Genomic DNA, 19826 nt, shown 5'->3' on the forward strand with positions numbered 1-19826 from the left:
ACCTTCCAGTACCAAAAGCACCCGTTGCAGAGAATGCGCTGTTAGTAAGCAAAAAAAGTCCAATCTGACCACAACAAAAATACGAAAAGTGGTGGAATAGAAAACTGATACGATGAATTCCGGCATTGTGCCTGTGAGTGCTCAAAGAATGAAGAACGGCCAAGTTTTTAATTGTTTTGTTTGAGCTGACGTATCTAAACGCAAAAAGTCATCTTGTTTAAACTAACACAACTAAAGCAAGAGCCGCGAACACTGCGCGAGTTACTCTTAACTCTGTGTAGTTTTTTTTTCCTATGGAGTTTTCTTATTTCCTCCTTAATATTTTGCAACTAAGGAAAGTTATAGTTTTGCCGCCTTTCCTACATTTTTCCTGTCTTCGCTGTTTTTTCCACTGAATCTGGAATAGTACTTGCTGTAAGTTTAAGGCTAATGAATAAACAGACACTTATGAGTCACTATAACTAGGCAAACGGCACTTTTTCTTAGAAGCTTTTCTAGAAAATCTGCTTCCAGGCAACCTCTGCTTGAATGTTCCCGTGGGATTCCAAGTTGGCTGCTTATTTTCTGGAAATGAAGTACCACTGTGCTTTAGAAGTTTTTTCTGCCGGTTTTGTAGCTGAACTAAATGAATATGACTTCGCACTCCTTGAGAAGAAGTTTGCATATTTGGCTCTGCGGTAAGTAAACAAAAATAAAAAAACGCAAGGAAGTGCCAGAGAGGCACATATACAGGGACCCATAAAATATTGAAAAAAAGGCAGTTTCTTGACCAACGTTTGACGTTGTTTTACTGTTAAAACTGGAGTATATGCTCCTCGAATGTAGGTCATCACGTATTGTATTTATGTGCTTCTTTGATGGCTTTGTTACAGGTGTCGTTTTTGATAGTTTACTTGCCGCGCTATCTTGCTGCACCACCTTTCCAGTGTAGTGCTTCGAAAATGCCACTGTCAGACTTCACAAAGGGTAACGACAAGGATATAGATTTTCGTATAGTTGTTTGAAGCTTATCTGCGCAGACAGCAGGTGAAAGGTTGTCACAGTGGGTACATTTATAGGAAAAAGGTGGTATTTTTGTTGTTTACCTGTCGTAGAGTGTGGGTAACCATGCACCTATCACTACATGTCTGTCTCCTTGTGTCCAAGAACAATGGGAACTTGTCCTGATTCGATAGGGCATTACTGTAGTCAGTATAAAACATTTTGCGCCCTTGGGAAAAAAAATTCTGATTGGAACCTGTCAGTTATCGCTAACTAGCTCTGGTGGTAAATTTTAAAAGGAGGCTGACGCAAATACTAATGTCGTCGTTCCCCAAGGCGCAGCACAAGCGTTTCTTCTGCAAACGAAAAAGAGGCGGAATAGTGGGTTAATTTGCAACGACGCGACTGCGCGAGATAGCATGTGATCACAGTGATAGCTATGCCTAGTCGCAAAGAATAGTTATATCACGTGAATTACGCTATACGCAGAGTGCACTCTGTGGGTGTCGATGGAGGTCCAAGACTTGGTGCCGGAACACTGCCTTGAGCACTTCGGAGACATTTGCGGGTTCGCTGTGCCACTGCAAGCCGCCGACCTCTGCGAAGACGACTTCGCGGTCATCTAAGATGCGAATGACTAAATTCTTTCCCACAACATGAATTGCCGGCTTCCGAAATGAATAGGGCATTTGTGACTAATTGACTGCTGTATTAACCCGCTTGTTATTTCATTTCAGCATAATTAGGAAACTGGAATACAACTGTGTTTCTTTAGGATGTACTAATGAAAACAGTATATGAGACAGCATGTGTTTGGCGAGCCTTAATATGTGCCCATAACGTACAGAAATTATTGATTCGGAGTTGCCTACTCATAGCAATTCCGCAGTGCTTTTTGTATTCTTTGCATATACTCTCTCCATCTTCTCAAGCACGGACAAGACATGCACTTGCTAATAAAATAAAATGTAGCAGATATTGGCCGCAGTCAGTTCTTTCTGCGTTTTGGTAACTGTGTGGAGACTGCACTTTACCGCTGATGTATTGAATTATACCTGCGTTTGTCAGCTTCTCGCTGTCATGGTAACTGTAAGGGGCTGCGCATCTGATACCAAGTCACCAAACTAATCTTTCGCCTTCCCTGGGAAGGAAAGTTGAGGAGAATGGCACAACATTTTCAGTGCCGCTCGAAACCGCGGCGTTACCGTTGCTGATGGGTTTCCAGCCTTTTCACAACACACGGAGTTTATAATATTTGGAATTCAGCTTTTAAATTCAGTGAAAAGCTGAAAATGCCTCCTGCACTTGGCGACACCGTTAACACCTAGTCTTCATACTAACGGGGTGTCCTGCTGATAAGTTTCAAACTGAAGTGCACAAACCTCAAGAGTTGAAATTTCCGGCCCTTGCTAGATCCTCAGGCTATACAGATAAGACATTTAGAAACGCCTTTTGTGAGCACACAAAGCGCTGCCTGCGAGACGCCACATTTAGGCTGTGACTTGCCACAGGTAAACGTTTTAATCTTGCAGGTAGTCCTGCCGACCTAGGGGAGTTCCGGCAACAGCCTCATCAAAACATTACAGCACAGAACATTGCGAGAGGAATAATGGGTGTTACGGAAGCAGTGGAAACGAAATATAAAGGACACAGAAGATAGAATTACCAAAGCACATAAACAAAGCACTTCAATGTCCAGAGGCTTACGGCACGACAGGACGGACGGCTGACCGCTAGCTGCCGTGCGCGCTCTTTGAGGTGCCTGGTGGTTGCTTTTCTCTACTGGCTGGCGGCACTGGCGGCCGGCGACTCCCCTTGCTATCCAGCACCACTGCGCTTATCTAGCCTTTACAAAACGTGCCACGCCCCCCTCCATCCCGCAGTCTTTCCGCTGTGCGTTCACAGATGGCGGGAGAGGTGGTTCGCGGTAACTTGAATGCAGCAACGCGACAGCTCAGATGGGTGCATCCGTGAAACCTGAGTGAGATTAACCTAAAAATGCTGCAACCTACACGTTGGCTAAGCATGGGCTCATGGGTTATCTGTATTTTTACTAAGCACAGAGCTTTGGGACATTGCTAGGTGGAGATCTGCTGTGTAGAGATAAGTAGACTGTTCAAAACGTACTTAGTAAGTGGCAGCATTTTTGAGACTGAGCCCCATGCTTATTCCTTTGATGGACAGCGGGACACAGACATCCAACTTTCTATTTCACGATCTCGCAACTGTTACTCCCTGACAAATCTCGCACCATTACGTACGCATCATTTAATGCACCTAGCGACTATACCAGAACATTCCACATGTATTCTCTTAACTTTGACAATCACAATCTTATGGTTTTTTGTGTCTATATCTTAATTTTTTGCGTTTTTTTGAGCTACTTCACAGCAAAAAAACTTCTATTGAGCAAATATTGTCTTCCTTGAGCGAGAGTATCTACTCACAAACAATGAAGCTATATTTTGTGATTTCGAGCGCGTGCAGATATAGGAAACGATTTCGCGACAGAGCGGGGTCTGTGCATGCCATACCGATGGTTTTTTTGTGTAAATTTAACAAGGGACTTATCACAGCTGGAGAAGCATCTTCACTGAAGGAACTTCAATGGGATACGTCGACAGTTATCGCCACTGTTATCCCTGCGAGACAGAAAACTTCACAGTTATCCCTGCGCCCATTATTCCGAGCTTCTCCCCGTGGTGCCGCCGCTAGTTTTGAACTACCAAAAAAAGAAGTCCAGGCTAACTATACATGGAATGCAGGCAACACCCCCTGTGTGGGAGTTTATTCGAACCATTTCTCCAGAAGTATTTGTGCCAACTAGGAAGCGGGACAGATGGATTTGAGTTGAGCAAAGTGACCCAACTGGACAGTGGGACATACGAGCCCCACTTTTCCTGAGCAATAAAATACTCCATAGGTTTAGGTTTGTTTTGGTACAATGACCAAGTAATGAATAGCTAACAAAGAATGTTTTCAGCACGATTACTTTCGTTTTCTTGTTGTGTCTTCATCATCAGCATCACCGTCATCGTCGTCGTCGTCGTCATCATCATCATTATCTCCTTTATTTCTGTGTGCCCACCAACAGGCAATGGCCTCACGCAGTGGTGCACAGGATGAAACACAAAATTTATAGGAAACACAAACAATTTAAACATGTAGCCTGAAACGAGGGAAAATAAATGGAAGGAGAAAGATAGAAAAACTCAATTAGTACACTTGAGTCATAGCAAGCTTAAACAAATGCAAATTGTTAAAAAATACCAAGGTGACTTGCCTGTTCATTGTACAGTCTAAACAATCTTTGCATAGGAGAACAAGTAAAACTGATTCGAAAAAAAAAACATTCACGGAAAGGCTTGCACGGAACTCTCATCTCAATTGATGACGTAAGGTCTTAACAATCAATGATGCTGTTTAAGGACTTAAAAAAAGAAACAAATCTGCTCTAGCCTCGTTTTAGACAATTTAGCCAATTGAAATTTCTCCCACATATTTTCATACTGATAGTAAACTGTGAGATCGAAATGTCTGTCGTATACAGTAATTATAAAACATCTTTGTACATTTTCAAGCTTAGAGCTACTTGTTTTGGCCAACCTGTTCCAAACCACAGGCACACAACGAATTACCATAGTTAGGAATAATCAAACAAACGCAAAGGATTAGAAAATGGTCTCGTAATTCATGACACAATTGCCAACAGAATCCCAACAAATCACAAGAGAATCAACATACAAACGAAATTAGAGTTCTTAATCTACAACAACGCGAAGATCACGACTTTCTTGAATTCGTAAGACCACTGTTTCAATTAGTGCGTAATTATGTAGCACAGCAACACTTTTACTAGCGAAAGACATTACATAAGTTTTGTTGCCATTATTCAATAGCTTATTTTCAGCATCCCAATTAACTATATTTAGGCTGTCAGACTGAAGTAGGACGCAGTAATCATGCGTGCTAATTTCTCGAAACAATTTGGTATCATCTCCGTAGAAAAGGGTGCGGAAAGTTTCGACACAGCACGTAATGCCGTTAATAAATACATTAACCAAAATAGGGCCAAAATAGAGCCTTGTAGAACGCCAGAAGCAGAAATAAAAAGCTGGGACAGCACCCCGTTAACGCGCACGTAAGTACATATACGAGACAAATAATCCATAATGAAAGTACAAAGTTGATTACACACGCCATACGCTCGTACCTTTTCAACGAGTGTCTTGTGGTCTACTAATTCAAACGTTTTAAACAGGTCAAAGAACACGGCATCAAGCGCACCACGATTCTCATTATGATGACTTGTGCACTCAAAGAGTGTCATTGGATTATTTTCTATGGCTCGGCCTTTATAGAGTCCATGTTGTATATTCCCGAACGACATTTAAAAAAAGAACCATAGGTGATGAAACATGAAAATTTCAAAAACGTTAGCAAATGAGCTCTGAAAAGTTATAGGTTGGTATTTAGCGACCTCACATGAATCGCCAGATTTATGTACAGAAATAATTACGCCGTTTTTTACAAACTCAGGCAAAATTACGTTCAAAAGAGAAACGTTGAAGATATGAGTCAAAAGCGGCGCAACTACTCTGCTGTATCATTTAGTGTGAAGCTAGGAATGCCATCGAAAGGCAGCGAGGACTTTGGTTTCAGTGCTGATATCGCCCTTTCGTTATCACACTCGGAAAAAGAAAACGTGTGCAACACATTACTGCTGTTGTTTAAAGGGAAAAAGATACAATGCGAGTTCAAAGGAAAGACATTTGCAGACAGGACAGAATTAAAATATTCCGCATAGCAATTAGCCACATCCTTAGGTCTGCCCATCGCCATTCCATCCTGGGCTAACGTGATGCTCGTTCGAGGTGCTGAAATGGCTTACACATATCTCCAGGACCGTTGTGGCTCACGATTTAAATTAGATTCAATTGAAAGTAAATGTACTTTTGTATCATACTTGTAGGCTACTTTTACCAGAGAGCCGGCTTCCCGGAATAATACCGCAAGTTGGGCTAGTTGGTGCATGATATCGAAAAAACTTCAAAGCGCACAAACAGACGGGGACACACAGGAGGGACACACGAAGCGCGTGTGTGTGTCCCTCCTCTTTGTCCACGTATATTTGTGCGCTTTGAAGCTTTTTCGATTCCCCGAAATATTTGATGCCAATATTCGCTTCGCGTGACCCTATGGGTTCGGTGATATTGTAGTTTCTTGCGTAGCAAGTGTTTCAGTTCACGCGAAACCCATGGAGAAAAGCTGCTAATAAAACATTTATGTTTGGGTATAAATAACCGAATCGCTCCATGTACAACGCTTGTATTGGCATGGAAAGCTTCGTTTGGATTACTGAAATTAAGAACATGTGACCAATCATGATAAGGTATATAAACAGGCCGGAATAATCCCCTTTAGAAAACAAAAACGTTTCACAATTAGGATACTTCCTCTGCGGATGATGAATTATAAAGGTGCAAGAGAAGGAAACATGCCATGCATCGGGCGGGACGAGTGGGTCTGCACTCGTCACATATTCGCTGAAAGAAAACTTTAACAATACAAGATCACGTATATTCCGCTAGATTTTTCATGTTGTTGCGTTGAGTAAGATTTAGCGAGTGCATGAACTGTACCAGCGATGTCCATTTTGCATCTCCGCTCTGCAATGAAGTCTCAGTGGGATTGCATTGTATCTGGGGAATATTGAAGTCTCCAGCAATCACCAGGCGGCAGTTTTGGTTATTCAATGTATTACCAAGTTCAGTCAATTTCTCATTGAATAAGACGGAAGAATATCTTGGATAATAGTAAAACGTATCAGTGAAAAGTTTTATCTGACCTGTCGTGTTTACTTCTACCCACACGCTCTCTTTATAACTAAATCCGGACGATGCCTTGCTTGAAACACCTTTTTTAGAGCGATTAGGACACCGCCCCATACTTGACAGATAGCGTGTCATATTCACCGTGAGCCCTAAACACATTCTACTCCTGCGGAAAGTACTCCGTAGAATTAAAATTGTGGCTGAAACACGTCTCTGTGGGGCAAAGAATATCTAATTAATTAAAACGTTTTTCCAAGAACTGATAAAACTGCGTTCGTATGCCACGTATATTTTGATAATAAAGGGAACAGTTCATGCTTGTAAGAAAAAAAATCGCGCCAATCCACCCCGCGAATGTGGTTGGAAAGCAAAGCTGTAAACGGCACACATAACGATTACCCATGCGACGTCACTTAAATTCCCTTACATCGCTCTACAAATAGCAACACCAGAGAGAAGTGAAATGCACTTAACCACACAATTTATTACTTCAAAAAAAAATTCTTGGTCAGGTTAAATCAATGCATGAAGCATGAACGGTGTTTTGTTGAGTTTATTGGTGTAGCACAAAAGTGGAAACTTTTTTATAAAATTAAAGTAAGCTCCAACCCGGTGTTAGACGATCTGACTTCTCTGTCTCTGTGCCGCTGACGCAGGCGACGAGATTTGAGGCAGAGAAGAAGGAGGAGGAGCCAGAAATACTTCTGTTCAGATTTCCGAACGGCCCAGATTTCAGCCCTGGGGCCCTTCTTCTGCACTCCTTCTTCTGTGGGGCCCATGTGCAGTCTGCGCGGCCTGTGTTCTGTCCACCTGCTGAAGCTGGGTAGGTAGAGAGGGCTTGGACAGCAGCATCTCCCATTGCTCTTGTTGGGTAGTTGACGGAAAGAGAGGAGGATGCTCAGGGCTAAAGTCGCACACACCGATTACGGGGCGGACTGTTCCTACTTCTGAGCAAAATTTACATTCAGCGTCGTAGCTATTCGGATACATTAAATCAAGACGTGCAGGCTGTGGAAAGGAGCCCGGTTTGTATGAGCCATAGCCTTACCCTCGTATGAGGGTATGTATGAGCCATAGCCTTGTATGAGGGTATGAGCCATAGCCATGTATGAGGGTATGTATGAGCCTTGTATGAGCCATAGCCTTACCCTCGTTTGTATGAGCCTTACCCTCACCTTCCCAGAGTACAACAAACTACCGTTTGTTGTACTCTGGGAAGGTGAGGGTAAGGCGAAGGTACGATCTGTCTCAGAAGGTGATAATGCTGGGTTATCTTCCTGAACGTGACAACCGTGTGACTGTCCTCGTGCAGCTCCATAGCACGGGATGTAAAAGCGCAGGCTTGTTGGGTGGGCGTATTTGTTGCCCTCCATTAAAGGGTGAGGGGGTGTCCATATGAGCTGAATGTAACCGTTTGGGGAGTGATTTTTAGCACGCGCAGTGCAGGTCAGATCACCCAACCTGACTGGTAATTCCAGTACGCTTGCTGGGAATCGGTGACTACCCTCCTAACCCCTGGTTGAGCGAGAGCGAAGGTGATGGCTGCCTCTTCTGCTGCCGTCATTTCTTGGGTCGTAAGCGAGGTACACGCATGGAGGTTCCTTCTGGAGGTAGCCACGATGATGGCGTTTTGCTGCCCTTGATGTTTGGAGGCGTCTGTGTAGATAACTGCATGATCCCCACCGAGGGTGGTGTTTAGCGCTTGAGCCCATGCTTTTCGGTACCCTCGTCATGTGAGGCATTCATATGTTTAGGCAAAGGGAGCATCTTTAGGTTTAGCCACCAAGAGTCTGGGAGAACGTCATACAGAGTGACATTCTGGGCTGCCCAGCCTATCTGGTGAAGCATGCGGGTACCCACCGCTGTTCTGAGTCGACCCTTCTTATTAGAAAGATGGCCTTCTATCAGCTCTTCCACCGTGTTGTGGAGCGCCGTGCGAAACAGCCTCTGTGTGGCCGCACTCATGAGAAGAACAATGGCCTGCTCGACCGCCTTTCTAATCATTATATAAAGGATCTCTATGTCTTCCTTGTCGAGAAGAAGACAGGGGGTGGACGTAAGTGACTTTTTAGAGGACAAAAGCTTTAATTTATCGAAAGGTACCGAATTCCTTTAGGACTCGTTTCTTGGCGGAACTCGCCTGATCATGTGTATGATTTGATTAACGCTGTTTTTGAGGTGTTGCAAGGAGATGTCTCCCTTGGTGTTAGCCTCGATATGTAGGCCTATGATCTTGTTGCTGGGGCTACATATGGAGGGGCTACATATCAAGGAGTATTTGAATGTATTCCTTGGTTTAGCGTAAGGGCGGACGACAAGGAGCTGTGATTGTTTACGTGACCCCTGTAGGCCACAGGCTTTAGCACATTGGTGTACTGGAACTGATATGCCATGCATTCGTGTCAGCTTCAATTAATTTTTGTAACTCTTAGCACATGAGCAAGGTGCGCACAGGGACGCTAGACGGGCGTGAGTGGTCGCGTGACGCTTTCACGTGGCATTCAGCGAAAACGCAGGGGGTACACCCGTAGATGTGCTTGGTGAGTACACTACCTCTCTTCCCGGTCTTTGCTTGGGCTCGTAGCTAAATCGGTAAGACAACGGGCTCTCGTTTTGTTAGTCTGTTAATTCCAGGTTCGATTCCTGGCGGTGGCAGTAAATTCTTTTATTTCTTCGCTGGAGTTTTCTGGTGACACCAACGGTCGCGAAAGAACCCTTGGGGGGTAGAGGTAAAAAGCTTTTCTTTAAAAAAGGAAGGAATCACTCAAGTATTTGTTCTCAACCCTTTATTTAGCACGCAGCTTACCCCAGAAAGGCCGAAAGATGCAGCCCACAGGCCACATATATCCCTTATAATTCATATCAAACTGCTCAGCCTTCGCAGAAACATGAAAAGACGCATACCTGGCGTACCTCGATTGCAGTTTCATGTTCATGCACATCACTTCAATTTCTGGAAGCGTTGCAGTGAGGTCTTCCCGCATGACCGCAGCTGTCGTCGCCGGCTGCGAACATCGATCAAAGAATTAAGCAGTGACCTATTTTGTGAAGTACTGACATCGGTTTTCTGTGTTTGTACTGCCCAGACATTCTAGGACATTCTCAGTGCTATGGGTAAAGTAATTACCCCATTAAAATCTTGCAATACCACATCGCACCTAAATACTTTTTCCCAGTGTTTCGGTACAATAGCGAGCCTTTAGCGAAACAATAGAATTTAAATGCTTTTCATAAGTTTCCGTAATTCCAGGTAGTTATTACAAACGAGCTACTCTTCTTATTGGAATATTTAAAAATCAAATTAGGAAAAAAGGTAACACGGTGAGTAGATTTTATGGTGGTAACGTCGGATATTTGAGCCAAAAAAAAAGCGGCTGGATAACTTACCAAAGAAGCTATCTTGTCGACGTCAAGTTCACAGTAGCGTCTTTTGCACGATGAATTTTCTTAAAAAAAATAAAACGTGGGCCACTGATCAAGCCGGAACTAAAAGTGGGCGTGGTGGGAGGGCCACGATTCTTTGATTTCCAGTTAAAGTAGTGGCTGAAATCTGTTCAGGGCGTTTTTTTCTGGAACAAATTCTGGAGAAAAGACCAAAGGTGACTTCTGGTAAGACATGCAGGGCTAGTAGGTAGTCCGCTAAAGGGCAGTAACAAAAAGGAATAAGTTCTGAAGAAGTACCGAGTAGACGCTCAAAACTGAAGGTTCAGTTCGATGACTTAATAACCCGATCTTTTTTTTTTTTACTTTGAGCAGCCAACCGGTTTGCCTGCCGCCTGTATACATAAATTGCGGGTACCATCTATCAGATGTGTCGATGTGCCAAGGACGTCTAAATTTCGAGCCCTATTGGCAACTGACACAGTAAAATCGGAACTGCCGTTAACTTACAACAAACACTTTGGCAGTAATGAAGCCTGCAGCTTCCTCATAGCGCAAATCCTCGACTCTGAGTCCTATGCCAGAAGGCCCTAGGTTAAGCAAAACTCAGGCAAGGCGGATCTGTGGTGATAATAATAAGCTCTTGATAATATTTTGAAGCGGGGTTAAAATGCTTTAAAAATGCGAATAATGCAATTTTTTGATTAGTGATGTGACATAACCGTTCCAGGGCAGCGCGCTTCGATAGGAGCGAGACTAGGGCATGGCGCATCTTTCAATGTGTCCTCTAGCTCCACTGTCGCACCAGTGGGTATTGGGGGCAAGCAAATACAGCTTCATTATTTTATAGCACTTCTACTTTATTAATCTGTATGTCACTATAAGGTTAATTTGTTTTTTATGCATTCGTTTATATCACCCTTTTGGAGATTTTTTGTCCGAAGAAGCTGTTTCTGTAGTCGGTGGCAGACAATGCAACCACGTCACTACTTCCGGCTGAAAAAAAAAGAAAGCGGGGTATGTAAGCGCACCACATTCCGAACAGTTGCTGCTCGTATTACGTCATCGAAATCCTTCGCTTTTCAGTACAAAGTTTTCTTGTGGCACTCAAGTCTGTTTACGTGCTTTTAAGGAGGAATCCTGGTGATACGTATTACCAGAGTCCGTCAATGCTTTTCTGGTAACTCCCGGCCAAGTTTTGTTTGAGGACAAAGGCTCCCGCGAGAGGCGCCGCCGCAGATCGGAGGGCTAGAGTACCTACATTGACGCGCGTCCGCCGTACAGAGTGGAGACACGTATGCGTTGCGCCGCCATTTTGGTTAGCTCGCTCGCCGCCGCAGCAAGTCATTGTAACAAAACCGCACCGTAAGTATCTCCACAAAGCGGTTTACTAGCAAAGTTTGAACCATCGTATCTGTATCGCGTTGCTGCGTCTTGTGGGAAACGAAAAGAACAGCGCGTTGAGCACATCGACCCAATAGGGGCGGCACGGGATCGTTCAAAGGGTGTCTCCACCCTGTACAGCGGTCTGTTCTAGGTATCCTACGGAGGGCATCGGGCCGCTGCCGCTGCAGCGCGCGTTCAGCCGTACGCGGCAGAACTTGCGTACGTGTTGGCGGCACTTTTCCGGATAGAAACGGAATGTTGGTAGTTGTGCCTTCAATTGTGGCTACAAAACGAAGCCGTCAGGATTGCAGCCCTTGCAGGGAAGCCGTATGCGGCAGAACGCACGCTCAAAACTGCCGACTGCTATCTGTGCTTGATTTTTTAGAAGTCCCCACGAGCACTGCTAACACCGCAAGGAGCGTCTGCTCCACGCCGTACTCCCCTCCGACCGCTTCGCCGGCTGCCCCCCGATCAACGCCAGCGCCGCGGCGCGGCCTGCCTGAGCAGCGTACGAAGCTCTCCCATAGCGTGACGGCGAAGTTTCACGACCAGAAAAGCATTGACGGACTCTGGTATTACCTACGTATATTTTGTGATGCACTGTACTGCCGCCTTTTCCTCGCTTGGTTTCTTTGTCTTTTGGCACGGATTACTTCGACTGGCCTCTATTATGCCATAACGTGTTCTGACAGTTTCTTTTCCTTTGATTGTTCGTCTTAGTGTGTGAATTAGGTCAGAAAGCAGACCAGAACACGCCGCAGCCTCCCTAGGTTCAGGGTTCTGCGAGGCTGGTGTGCACCTCCTATTCTCCCGCGACATCACGTTCAGGCGTCACACGGCAACCACTATTCTACAGATTTTGGTTTTCAAATTTAAAGCGTTATGAATTTTTTGAACCGAGCACTTTAGCTTTTCAATGTCCCCGATTGCGGGCAAATACAGCAAGTTGCCATGTGCTCTAGAAGGAAGAAATAGCAGCAATGACATCATTTCAGGATTTTTTGCGTTATTTGCTTTTGCTCTTCACCACTCTTGTTTGACAAAGCTCTCCAAATCCGTCTTCGTTCACAAAGTTCAATCCCCTCAGTCATTTTTTTTTCATTTCGTTTAATTTATTTATACTGCAGGCCAAGCTGCTGGTCCATGCAGGCCATGGCCCCTCTCTTCCTTAGCACCCTTCCCTCTATCGGTTACGTACTCCCGCTGGCGCCACAAGGATGCTTAAATTGTCAATTTAGAAGAAGAAGAAGAGGAAGAAGAAGAAGTTTATTGTAAAAGAGGAAGGTTGCATGTGAAGATATATCCAGACGAGGGTCCCATAGTTGATACTGCACCAGGACCCTCAATATGATATATAATTACATAGAAAAAATACAATTAAAGCAGCTAAAGACAATTTAAATAATCACAAGTCTCAGAGTTACACCTATAGAGCCAAAGTAACAACAAAGCAATGCAAACCAAGAACTCATGTCACAACATTAGCAGACAGACTAAATTAAAATAAAAGAACGAGAAGAAAAGAAAAAAAGAAAAAAGGGTGAAACTAAGAAAAAAAAGAAAAAAGAAAGAAACGAAAGGAAAATAGAAAAAACTGGACACACTACACTGTATATGTATGTCAAATCACAATTTAAAGCAAAACAACAATTCAGAATGTGCAGGAAAAACGAGTAGATGAAACAGTGCATTTAAGCTAAATCTCTAAAGAATCTAGGCCAAGAGAGGACAAAAACTAACGCAGTTCAAAGGGCGAGTATTGCGCAGGTTTAAAAAAAGTGAAAAAAAATTGAGCAAAGTGAATTGGAATGTAGCTGACACTGAAGAAAAGAAATTGTATCCCAGTAGCAATATAAACACACACATATTCAAATAAAACAAGAACAAACAACCATGCAACAACAACAAGAAAGATAAGCACACACAAAATTACACATTCCTACAATTACTGTGAACGAATCAAAACTGCAAAAGAAATTCTTTAAGATGCTTTTTAAATGGCGATAAAGAAGAAAGTGACTTAATTGCATCCGGCAGACTATTCCAGCTTGGAATAGCAGAAAAATGCGAAGTCATTTTGCCATAATTTGCGGAAACTGAAGGAAGCAAATAATTGGTAGTTTGCAGTGAATCTGGTTGGGTTGGTATTAGTGAGACAACTTAACTCAATAATGGGGAAAAGAAGTTGATTAGTCAGCAATTTGAACAATAAAGTAATAATGTTATATTGGAATTATTTGCAAACTGACAACACGTTATTTTGAGCAAGAAGTGTGCTAGCACTGGAATAGAAGGAGCTATTTATGATTATGTGGATGGCTTGGTTCTGTACATGTTGGACGTATAAAATGTGAGAAATATACGTACTACCCCACGCAACAATTTCATATGTCAAATGACTGTGAATAAATGCAAAATACAAAGATAGAAGCGCGTGACGTGGAAAAAACTGACGAGCCTTAATAAGGGCTTTAATGCCATATGCAGTTTTTCGTCTTAAATAATTGAAGTGATTGCGATATTTGAGATTAGAATCAAGGTGAACGCCAAGAAAAATGACATGGTCAGAGACATGAATAGTGTCGGTACCAAGATTTATCGCCGGTTTAAAGGAGACGCGCTTCTGTTCCGATCTAAATAACATAAATTTAGTTTTTGAGGGATTTATATTTAGGTGATTCTTGCGACACCAATCCATGGCTTTCGTTAAAACACCATTTACCACTGAAACAAGGGGCGGTAGCGATTTGAGGGCACAAGATAATGTGGTGTCGTCGGCGTAAAGAACACAATGATCTGATTGAAGAAGATCCACGATGTCATAATATAAATTAAACAATAAGGGGCAAATAATTGACCCTTGAGGGTACCCTTGATTTATAATTTTGTTATCAGAAGAATGTTCGCCATTGTAAACCTTGCCTACCCTATTAAATAAATAGCTCCTCAAAAAAGAAAGTGCAGGGCCCCTTATGCCATACATATCAACTTTATGAAATAAAATATTATGATCAATTGTGTCGAAAGCCTTCGTGAAATCTATAAACACTGAGCCTACTAGCAAGCTGGAGTCTATTGATTTTTTACTATAATCTGTCAGGGATAGGACTGCGAGATTATTAGAGCTACCAGCACGAAAACCGAATTGATTGGGCTTAAGGAGGTCAAATTTCGCGAGGAAGTCATTCAAACGCTGTACAAATAACCGCTCAATAATCTTATTATTACTTGATAGAACAGAGATCGGCCTGTATTTGGAAATTAGTAACCTATCTCCCTTTTAGCACAAAGGAAAAAGTTTTCCCTTTTTAAAATTTGCGGGAAAATTCCACCTTCAAAAATGCGATTGATTAATATGCATAGCGTACAAGAAATAACATCAGCAGCAGCTTTTAAATGACTTGCACGGCTATTGTCTAGTCCTGCACTAATATCTTTCAATCCCAAAATTGTTAATTATACCCCTTCAGGTGACACAGGAGAAAGGTAAAATGTATGACTAGAATGGTATATATCGTAATATGACGAAGAAAGCTGTGGTTTTGGAAGTGAGAAAAAGTATTCACAAAATGCATTGGCAACGTCGCCAGATTTGTGAGTGACGCCGTTGTAGTTTACTTCCGATACAGGCACATTGCATGCGAACCTGTTTAGAAAATTATTGAATAACTTCCAATGTTTTTCAGGATTATTTCTATTTTTATCAAATTCACCTACGTAGTAACGTTCCTTTACTGCCCTCAACTAATTATTCAAAACCTTGGAATAATTCTGGTAGCGCCTAGCAAGTGATAAATTAAAAGGTTTCTTTTTAGTTTTGCGGTATAAATTTCCTTTCTTGCGCATGCTTCGTAGTAGCCCCTGTTTAACCCAAGGGTTGCCAGGGTACTTGTACCTTTTTTACGTTTCACTTTAGAGGTGCTAGCGGATATGGCATAATGAATATAGCTACAAAATTATTCTATAGCTTTATCTCCATCCTGTAGGGTGTCGATACGGGACCAGGCAGTGGAGGTAACGATTTCTACAAATTTATCTCTGTTGAACACAGAAGTTGAAAAACACGGGAGGCTTTTTGCGCTTCAGCGCTAAACATAAGAAGTATGGGATAATGGTCGGTGATGTCTACACTTACCACTCCAGATGCCGGTGCAGGTGAAATGTTTGATATGGCATGATCAAGTAGAATTTCAGGTCTAAGGAACGTACATCTAGTAGGATGTTGAATTAACGATTCATAGCCGAACCCACTGAAACAGGCAATGTAGTCTGCGGGTGTTTTAGAATCAATATCCAACAGGTAGGTGTTAATATCTCCTACAAGAACAACTTTCTTGTTTTCCAACGACAGTTTTTTGAAATCCTGCGTCAAGGATAGCCAAAAATTTAGGAACGCATGACGACGGCGAACGATAGATGCATCCCAGAATTAAGTTTTTGTCCGCGACCTCAATAAAAGGTTTGTCAAGTTCGATAAATACAGATTCGCAATGAGTGACGTTTATTGCGATATCAAGTCTGCGTGCATATGAGATTAGTTGTGAGATGAAGATAGCAGCACCTCCATGGCTTCTAGACGGACGACGGCAAAACTCGGACTGATAATGTGGAAAGCCGTATAAGAGAGCATCGTCATTGCAAAGCCAAGTTTCCGACAGACAAATAAAAGAAAAGGAATGTTCTAGCGATCTAAGAAATGTGCTGATATAATCATAGTTGTTGCGGATGCTTCGTGCGTTAAAGTGAATGAGGGATCTATTTTTGCGCTGGAGAGCTAGTTTAAATATCTCCGGTCAAAACAGAGCCATACCGGCGTTGAGCACGTGATGTGCTGTGAACTGCAAAAGGGGGGAACATTAGGCGAAGATTTTGAGGTCGGTGTCTGTTGCTATGCGGAAGACCTTGCTTTCTTCGTTCCAGCGCGCCTTGATCTGACAGTTTTCTGTCCACAAGGACTGCCACTTCTCTTTCTTGAGAGCAAGCGCGTTGGCGAAAAGTTTCTTGTTGGACATCGTCAAGTGGTCGTTTATATACACTGGGCTGTCGCATTCCTTAGAGAAGCCAATCTGGTTAGCACGCAATCGGGCTTTGCGGGCCCTTCGGATGAATTCATTTTTCTTATCCCGGGAGCAGAAGCGAGCTATAATGTTCTTTTCTCCAGAAAAGGCGGGAACGCGGTGAATAGTGTCAATGTCTGACGCTTCAATGGGGCACTCGAGACCTTCAGCCACAGATTTCAAAATGGCTCCACAGTCTTCACCTTTTGTTACCGGCGCACCTTTAATTTCGATGTTATTTAGGCGAGAGTATTGTTCAAGGTCAGCCATTCTCTCCTCGAGAGCTTTGTTGCGGGCTGTTAATATCTTATTAGCTTCGACGACTTCCGCATACTTCGCCTTCAATGAGTCGTAATCATCGCTAACAAACTCAACAGATATTGCCAGCTTCAAGTCGTCCATTTTCTGTTTAAGCTTAGCGACAGCTTCCTCGACAAGTGCTTCTAGGCTACGTTTTAGCTTTGACTCAATTGCATCAATTCTTTTGGATAGCTCACCACACGAAACTATTGCACAGACCGAAAACAAGCAGAAACAATAGCAAACGATTGAGCAACAGTTGCGGCAGGAAATGGCCAAAAGAAGCGCAAAAGACACCAGACCAACCTGCGTGAATTAGTACAGTCTTTTGTGGTCGAGCATTTTGCCGCAACCGCAGCTCCAAAGTGCCTTCACGGTGCTTGGGGATCCTTTTATACTTCTACGAAAGCAACGATTCGTGGGCGCAGTCGCAGGATGATCTTCAGAGGCCGTCAGCTGAGAGAGGGGCCAGTGCACGCAGGCCCAAGAGACACCCGCACGTGCCGTCAGCTCCGGGATCGCTGATATAGGCTGGACACTGCGCCGGTCGTACCGCTGCTAAAGCAACCGGCGTGAATTAGTACAGTCTTTAGTGGTCGAGCATTCCGCCGCAACCGCTGCTCCAAAGTGCCTTCACGGTGCTTGGGGAGTCCTTTTATACTTCGACGAAAGCAGTCCTTTTATACTTCCACGAATTCTTCCCTTTACTCGCCTTACGAGCTCTGCTTTGTGCCATGCGACGGTGACAGTGAAAAAAAACCCGTGGAATTGTCTAGAGATTGCCTCAGACAATAAGCACGCGCCATTGATTGTACACGTATATACGTATACGGTATCGTGTCAGTAACGTTTAAACGAGAAATGTGCATCGCACAATGGCTCAAGGGAAAAGTGCCTGCCAGCTGACGTTAACCGAAAGGCACGGTCATGCAACGCCTCATTTGATTGCGAGCAAACGGTAATTGTAGCGCACGCTCCGCCTGCATGCGAATAGACGCGCGGTAGAAGCTGCGGAAGCCTTGTCCACCAAACCACATGAGAGACAGGCGACGTATTAGAAACACGTCCCTAGCGATCATATTGCGCACACAGCGGCTGTCTGTCGACTGGTGGCGGCCGATGGTTACGTACGCTTCCTTAGAATCTGCTCGTCGCGCTAAACCGCAGAACATACAACACTTGCTCTTCGACCGTTATAAAGCGAAAGCCGCCTATAAGTTGTCGCCAGTGGGGGTTTGTCACCAGATGCCGGCACAGCCCTTGCACAGAACTTTTTGAGAGATAAAAACGAGCCGGAAATACCTTCTTTTTTTAAACATGCCTGCCATGGTAGAAATATGCCTGCTTCGGCGACCTTAACAATTAACCACGCCGCAGCATCGGCAGTCACGGGCATCCGGAGTTCAACTCGGCCGTGCAAAACCATGCCCGAGTTTCCTCCACGTTCTAATATAAATTTAAACACCCAGCCCATTCGTCGGTGCGGCTAGCAACAGAAACCACACCCTCCCATAGCTCCCACTTTGTGTGGGCGTAGCGTCGTAGCCACGAATTCGTCATTTCATGCCAACTAGCAGCGACAAGAACTTAGCACCAAACAAAAATGGAGTGCCCAAGTCACCGTCAGCCAATGGGGCCACAGTTGTGAGGGCTTCGGTCTGAGTTCACGTCACTCTTGCCGGAATGATAGGAGCGGTCAAGACGACAAAATTGCCCCACGGGAACCTTTTCATACACCGTAAAAACACAGTCCATGAGAAATGACACAACTTCAACTTACCAAACGCACTCGCCAATAATAAAACACCCTCATGGCTCACTCAATTGGGACGATTGCTGATGGACGCACGCGCTGCACACTCAACCAAGCCGTAAACAAAAGCCCATTGTGAATTTCGGGAGCAGGCAGCGTTGCGTTCGCTACAGTAAATCATTTTGCTTGCTCGGTTCGTGCTTCCGCAGCGCTACACTGTGGCTACCTTTAAGCCACATATCAAACGTAACTCAGCGGAAGAACAGAACACCGAGAAAAACGGATTGCCAGCGCCGGGCGTGGCCAACAACCAGGCTGGGGATTTGAAAATAGTAGTTAAGTTATCTATTTTATTCTACGGAGTGCGTATTGCAGCTATGTTTGAGATGGCGCTGCATGCGGATGATAGCAAATGCCATATTTTCTCAGCGTAAGTGGCCCAAGTACGGCGCGCTGAATAAGCCAGGCGTGCTGCGCGCGATCGCGCCGATTTTGTTCTATGCGTATTCGGATGCTCCACTATAACTGCTTTCATACGCAAAGCAGCCGGAAACTCGCACGTAGGCGGAACTGGGGCCTTCTAGAATTGCGCCCTCTGTTAAATATTTTTCTTGCAGCTCCTGGACCACACTGGACATTAAAAAGCCCTGGTACAAAGGTGAGTGTCAACCACCACGTCGCGCACACAACATCGGCAGTGCTCTTCGATGTTCCAAACCACCAATATCCTGGTATTATTTAGGTGCGTTACAGTTACCGGTGAGCGTACCTGAAGCCAAAGCGCAACACCTGGAGGTTGTACTCCAATTATGATAATTCTCGGCCAGGAAGAAGGAGGATTTAGGAGTGTTGTATTTGTTTTGTTTTTTCGCGGCCAGCGCACCCATTTCATTTGACCCGTACTCCTCGGCGCTTTCCTCCCTTTCCCACACCTTTGTAACCCTCTCTGGATGCCGAGAGTTCAATATGCGCTTGCCGCAATAAACGTTGTTCTTCGATGCACGACCCTCATCTACGCTCCCGCTCCGTGCGCGCTAGAGTTACTACAGTGGCGATGAGTCACAAAACCGCCCATGTAAAACCTTAAGACGAAAGCCTGCCGCAACGAGAAGCTCCTACGACAGCCATGACAAG

General features: G+C 44.1%; 1 protein-coding gene across 2 annotated transcripts in view; it reads left to right on the forward strand.

Moving 5' to 3' along the window:
* LOC144147178 (uncharacterized) overlaps positions 1–19826 on the forward strand; it is a 321111-nt gene that overhangs the window by 22415 nt on the left and 278870 nt on the right. Inside the window, exon 5 of one of the 2 annotated variants that reach the window (XM_077679249.1) lies at positions 1471–1957. The exons of the other annotated variant lie outside the window; for it this stretch is intronic. Within the exon in view, the coding sequence (XP_077535375.1) occupies positions 1471–1607 (137 nt within the window). The 3' untranslated portion in view covers positions 1608–1957. Of the gene's footprint in view, positions 1–1470; positions 1958–19826 lie in introns of those variants that run through there. 2 annotated transcript variants of the gene reach the window in all.

This window comes from Haemaphysalis longicornis, unplaced genomic scaffold (assembly GCF_048455015.1).
Source record: "Haemaphysalis longicornis isolate Haplotype H1 unplaced genomic scaffold, Haemaphysalis longicornis Haplotype H1 scaffold_7, whole genome shotgun sequence".
Classification (NCBI taxonomy): domain Eukaryota; kingdom Metazoa; phylum Arthropoda; class Arachnida; order Ixodida; family Ixodidae; genus Haemaphysalis; species Haemaphysalis longicornis.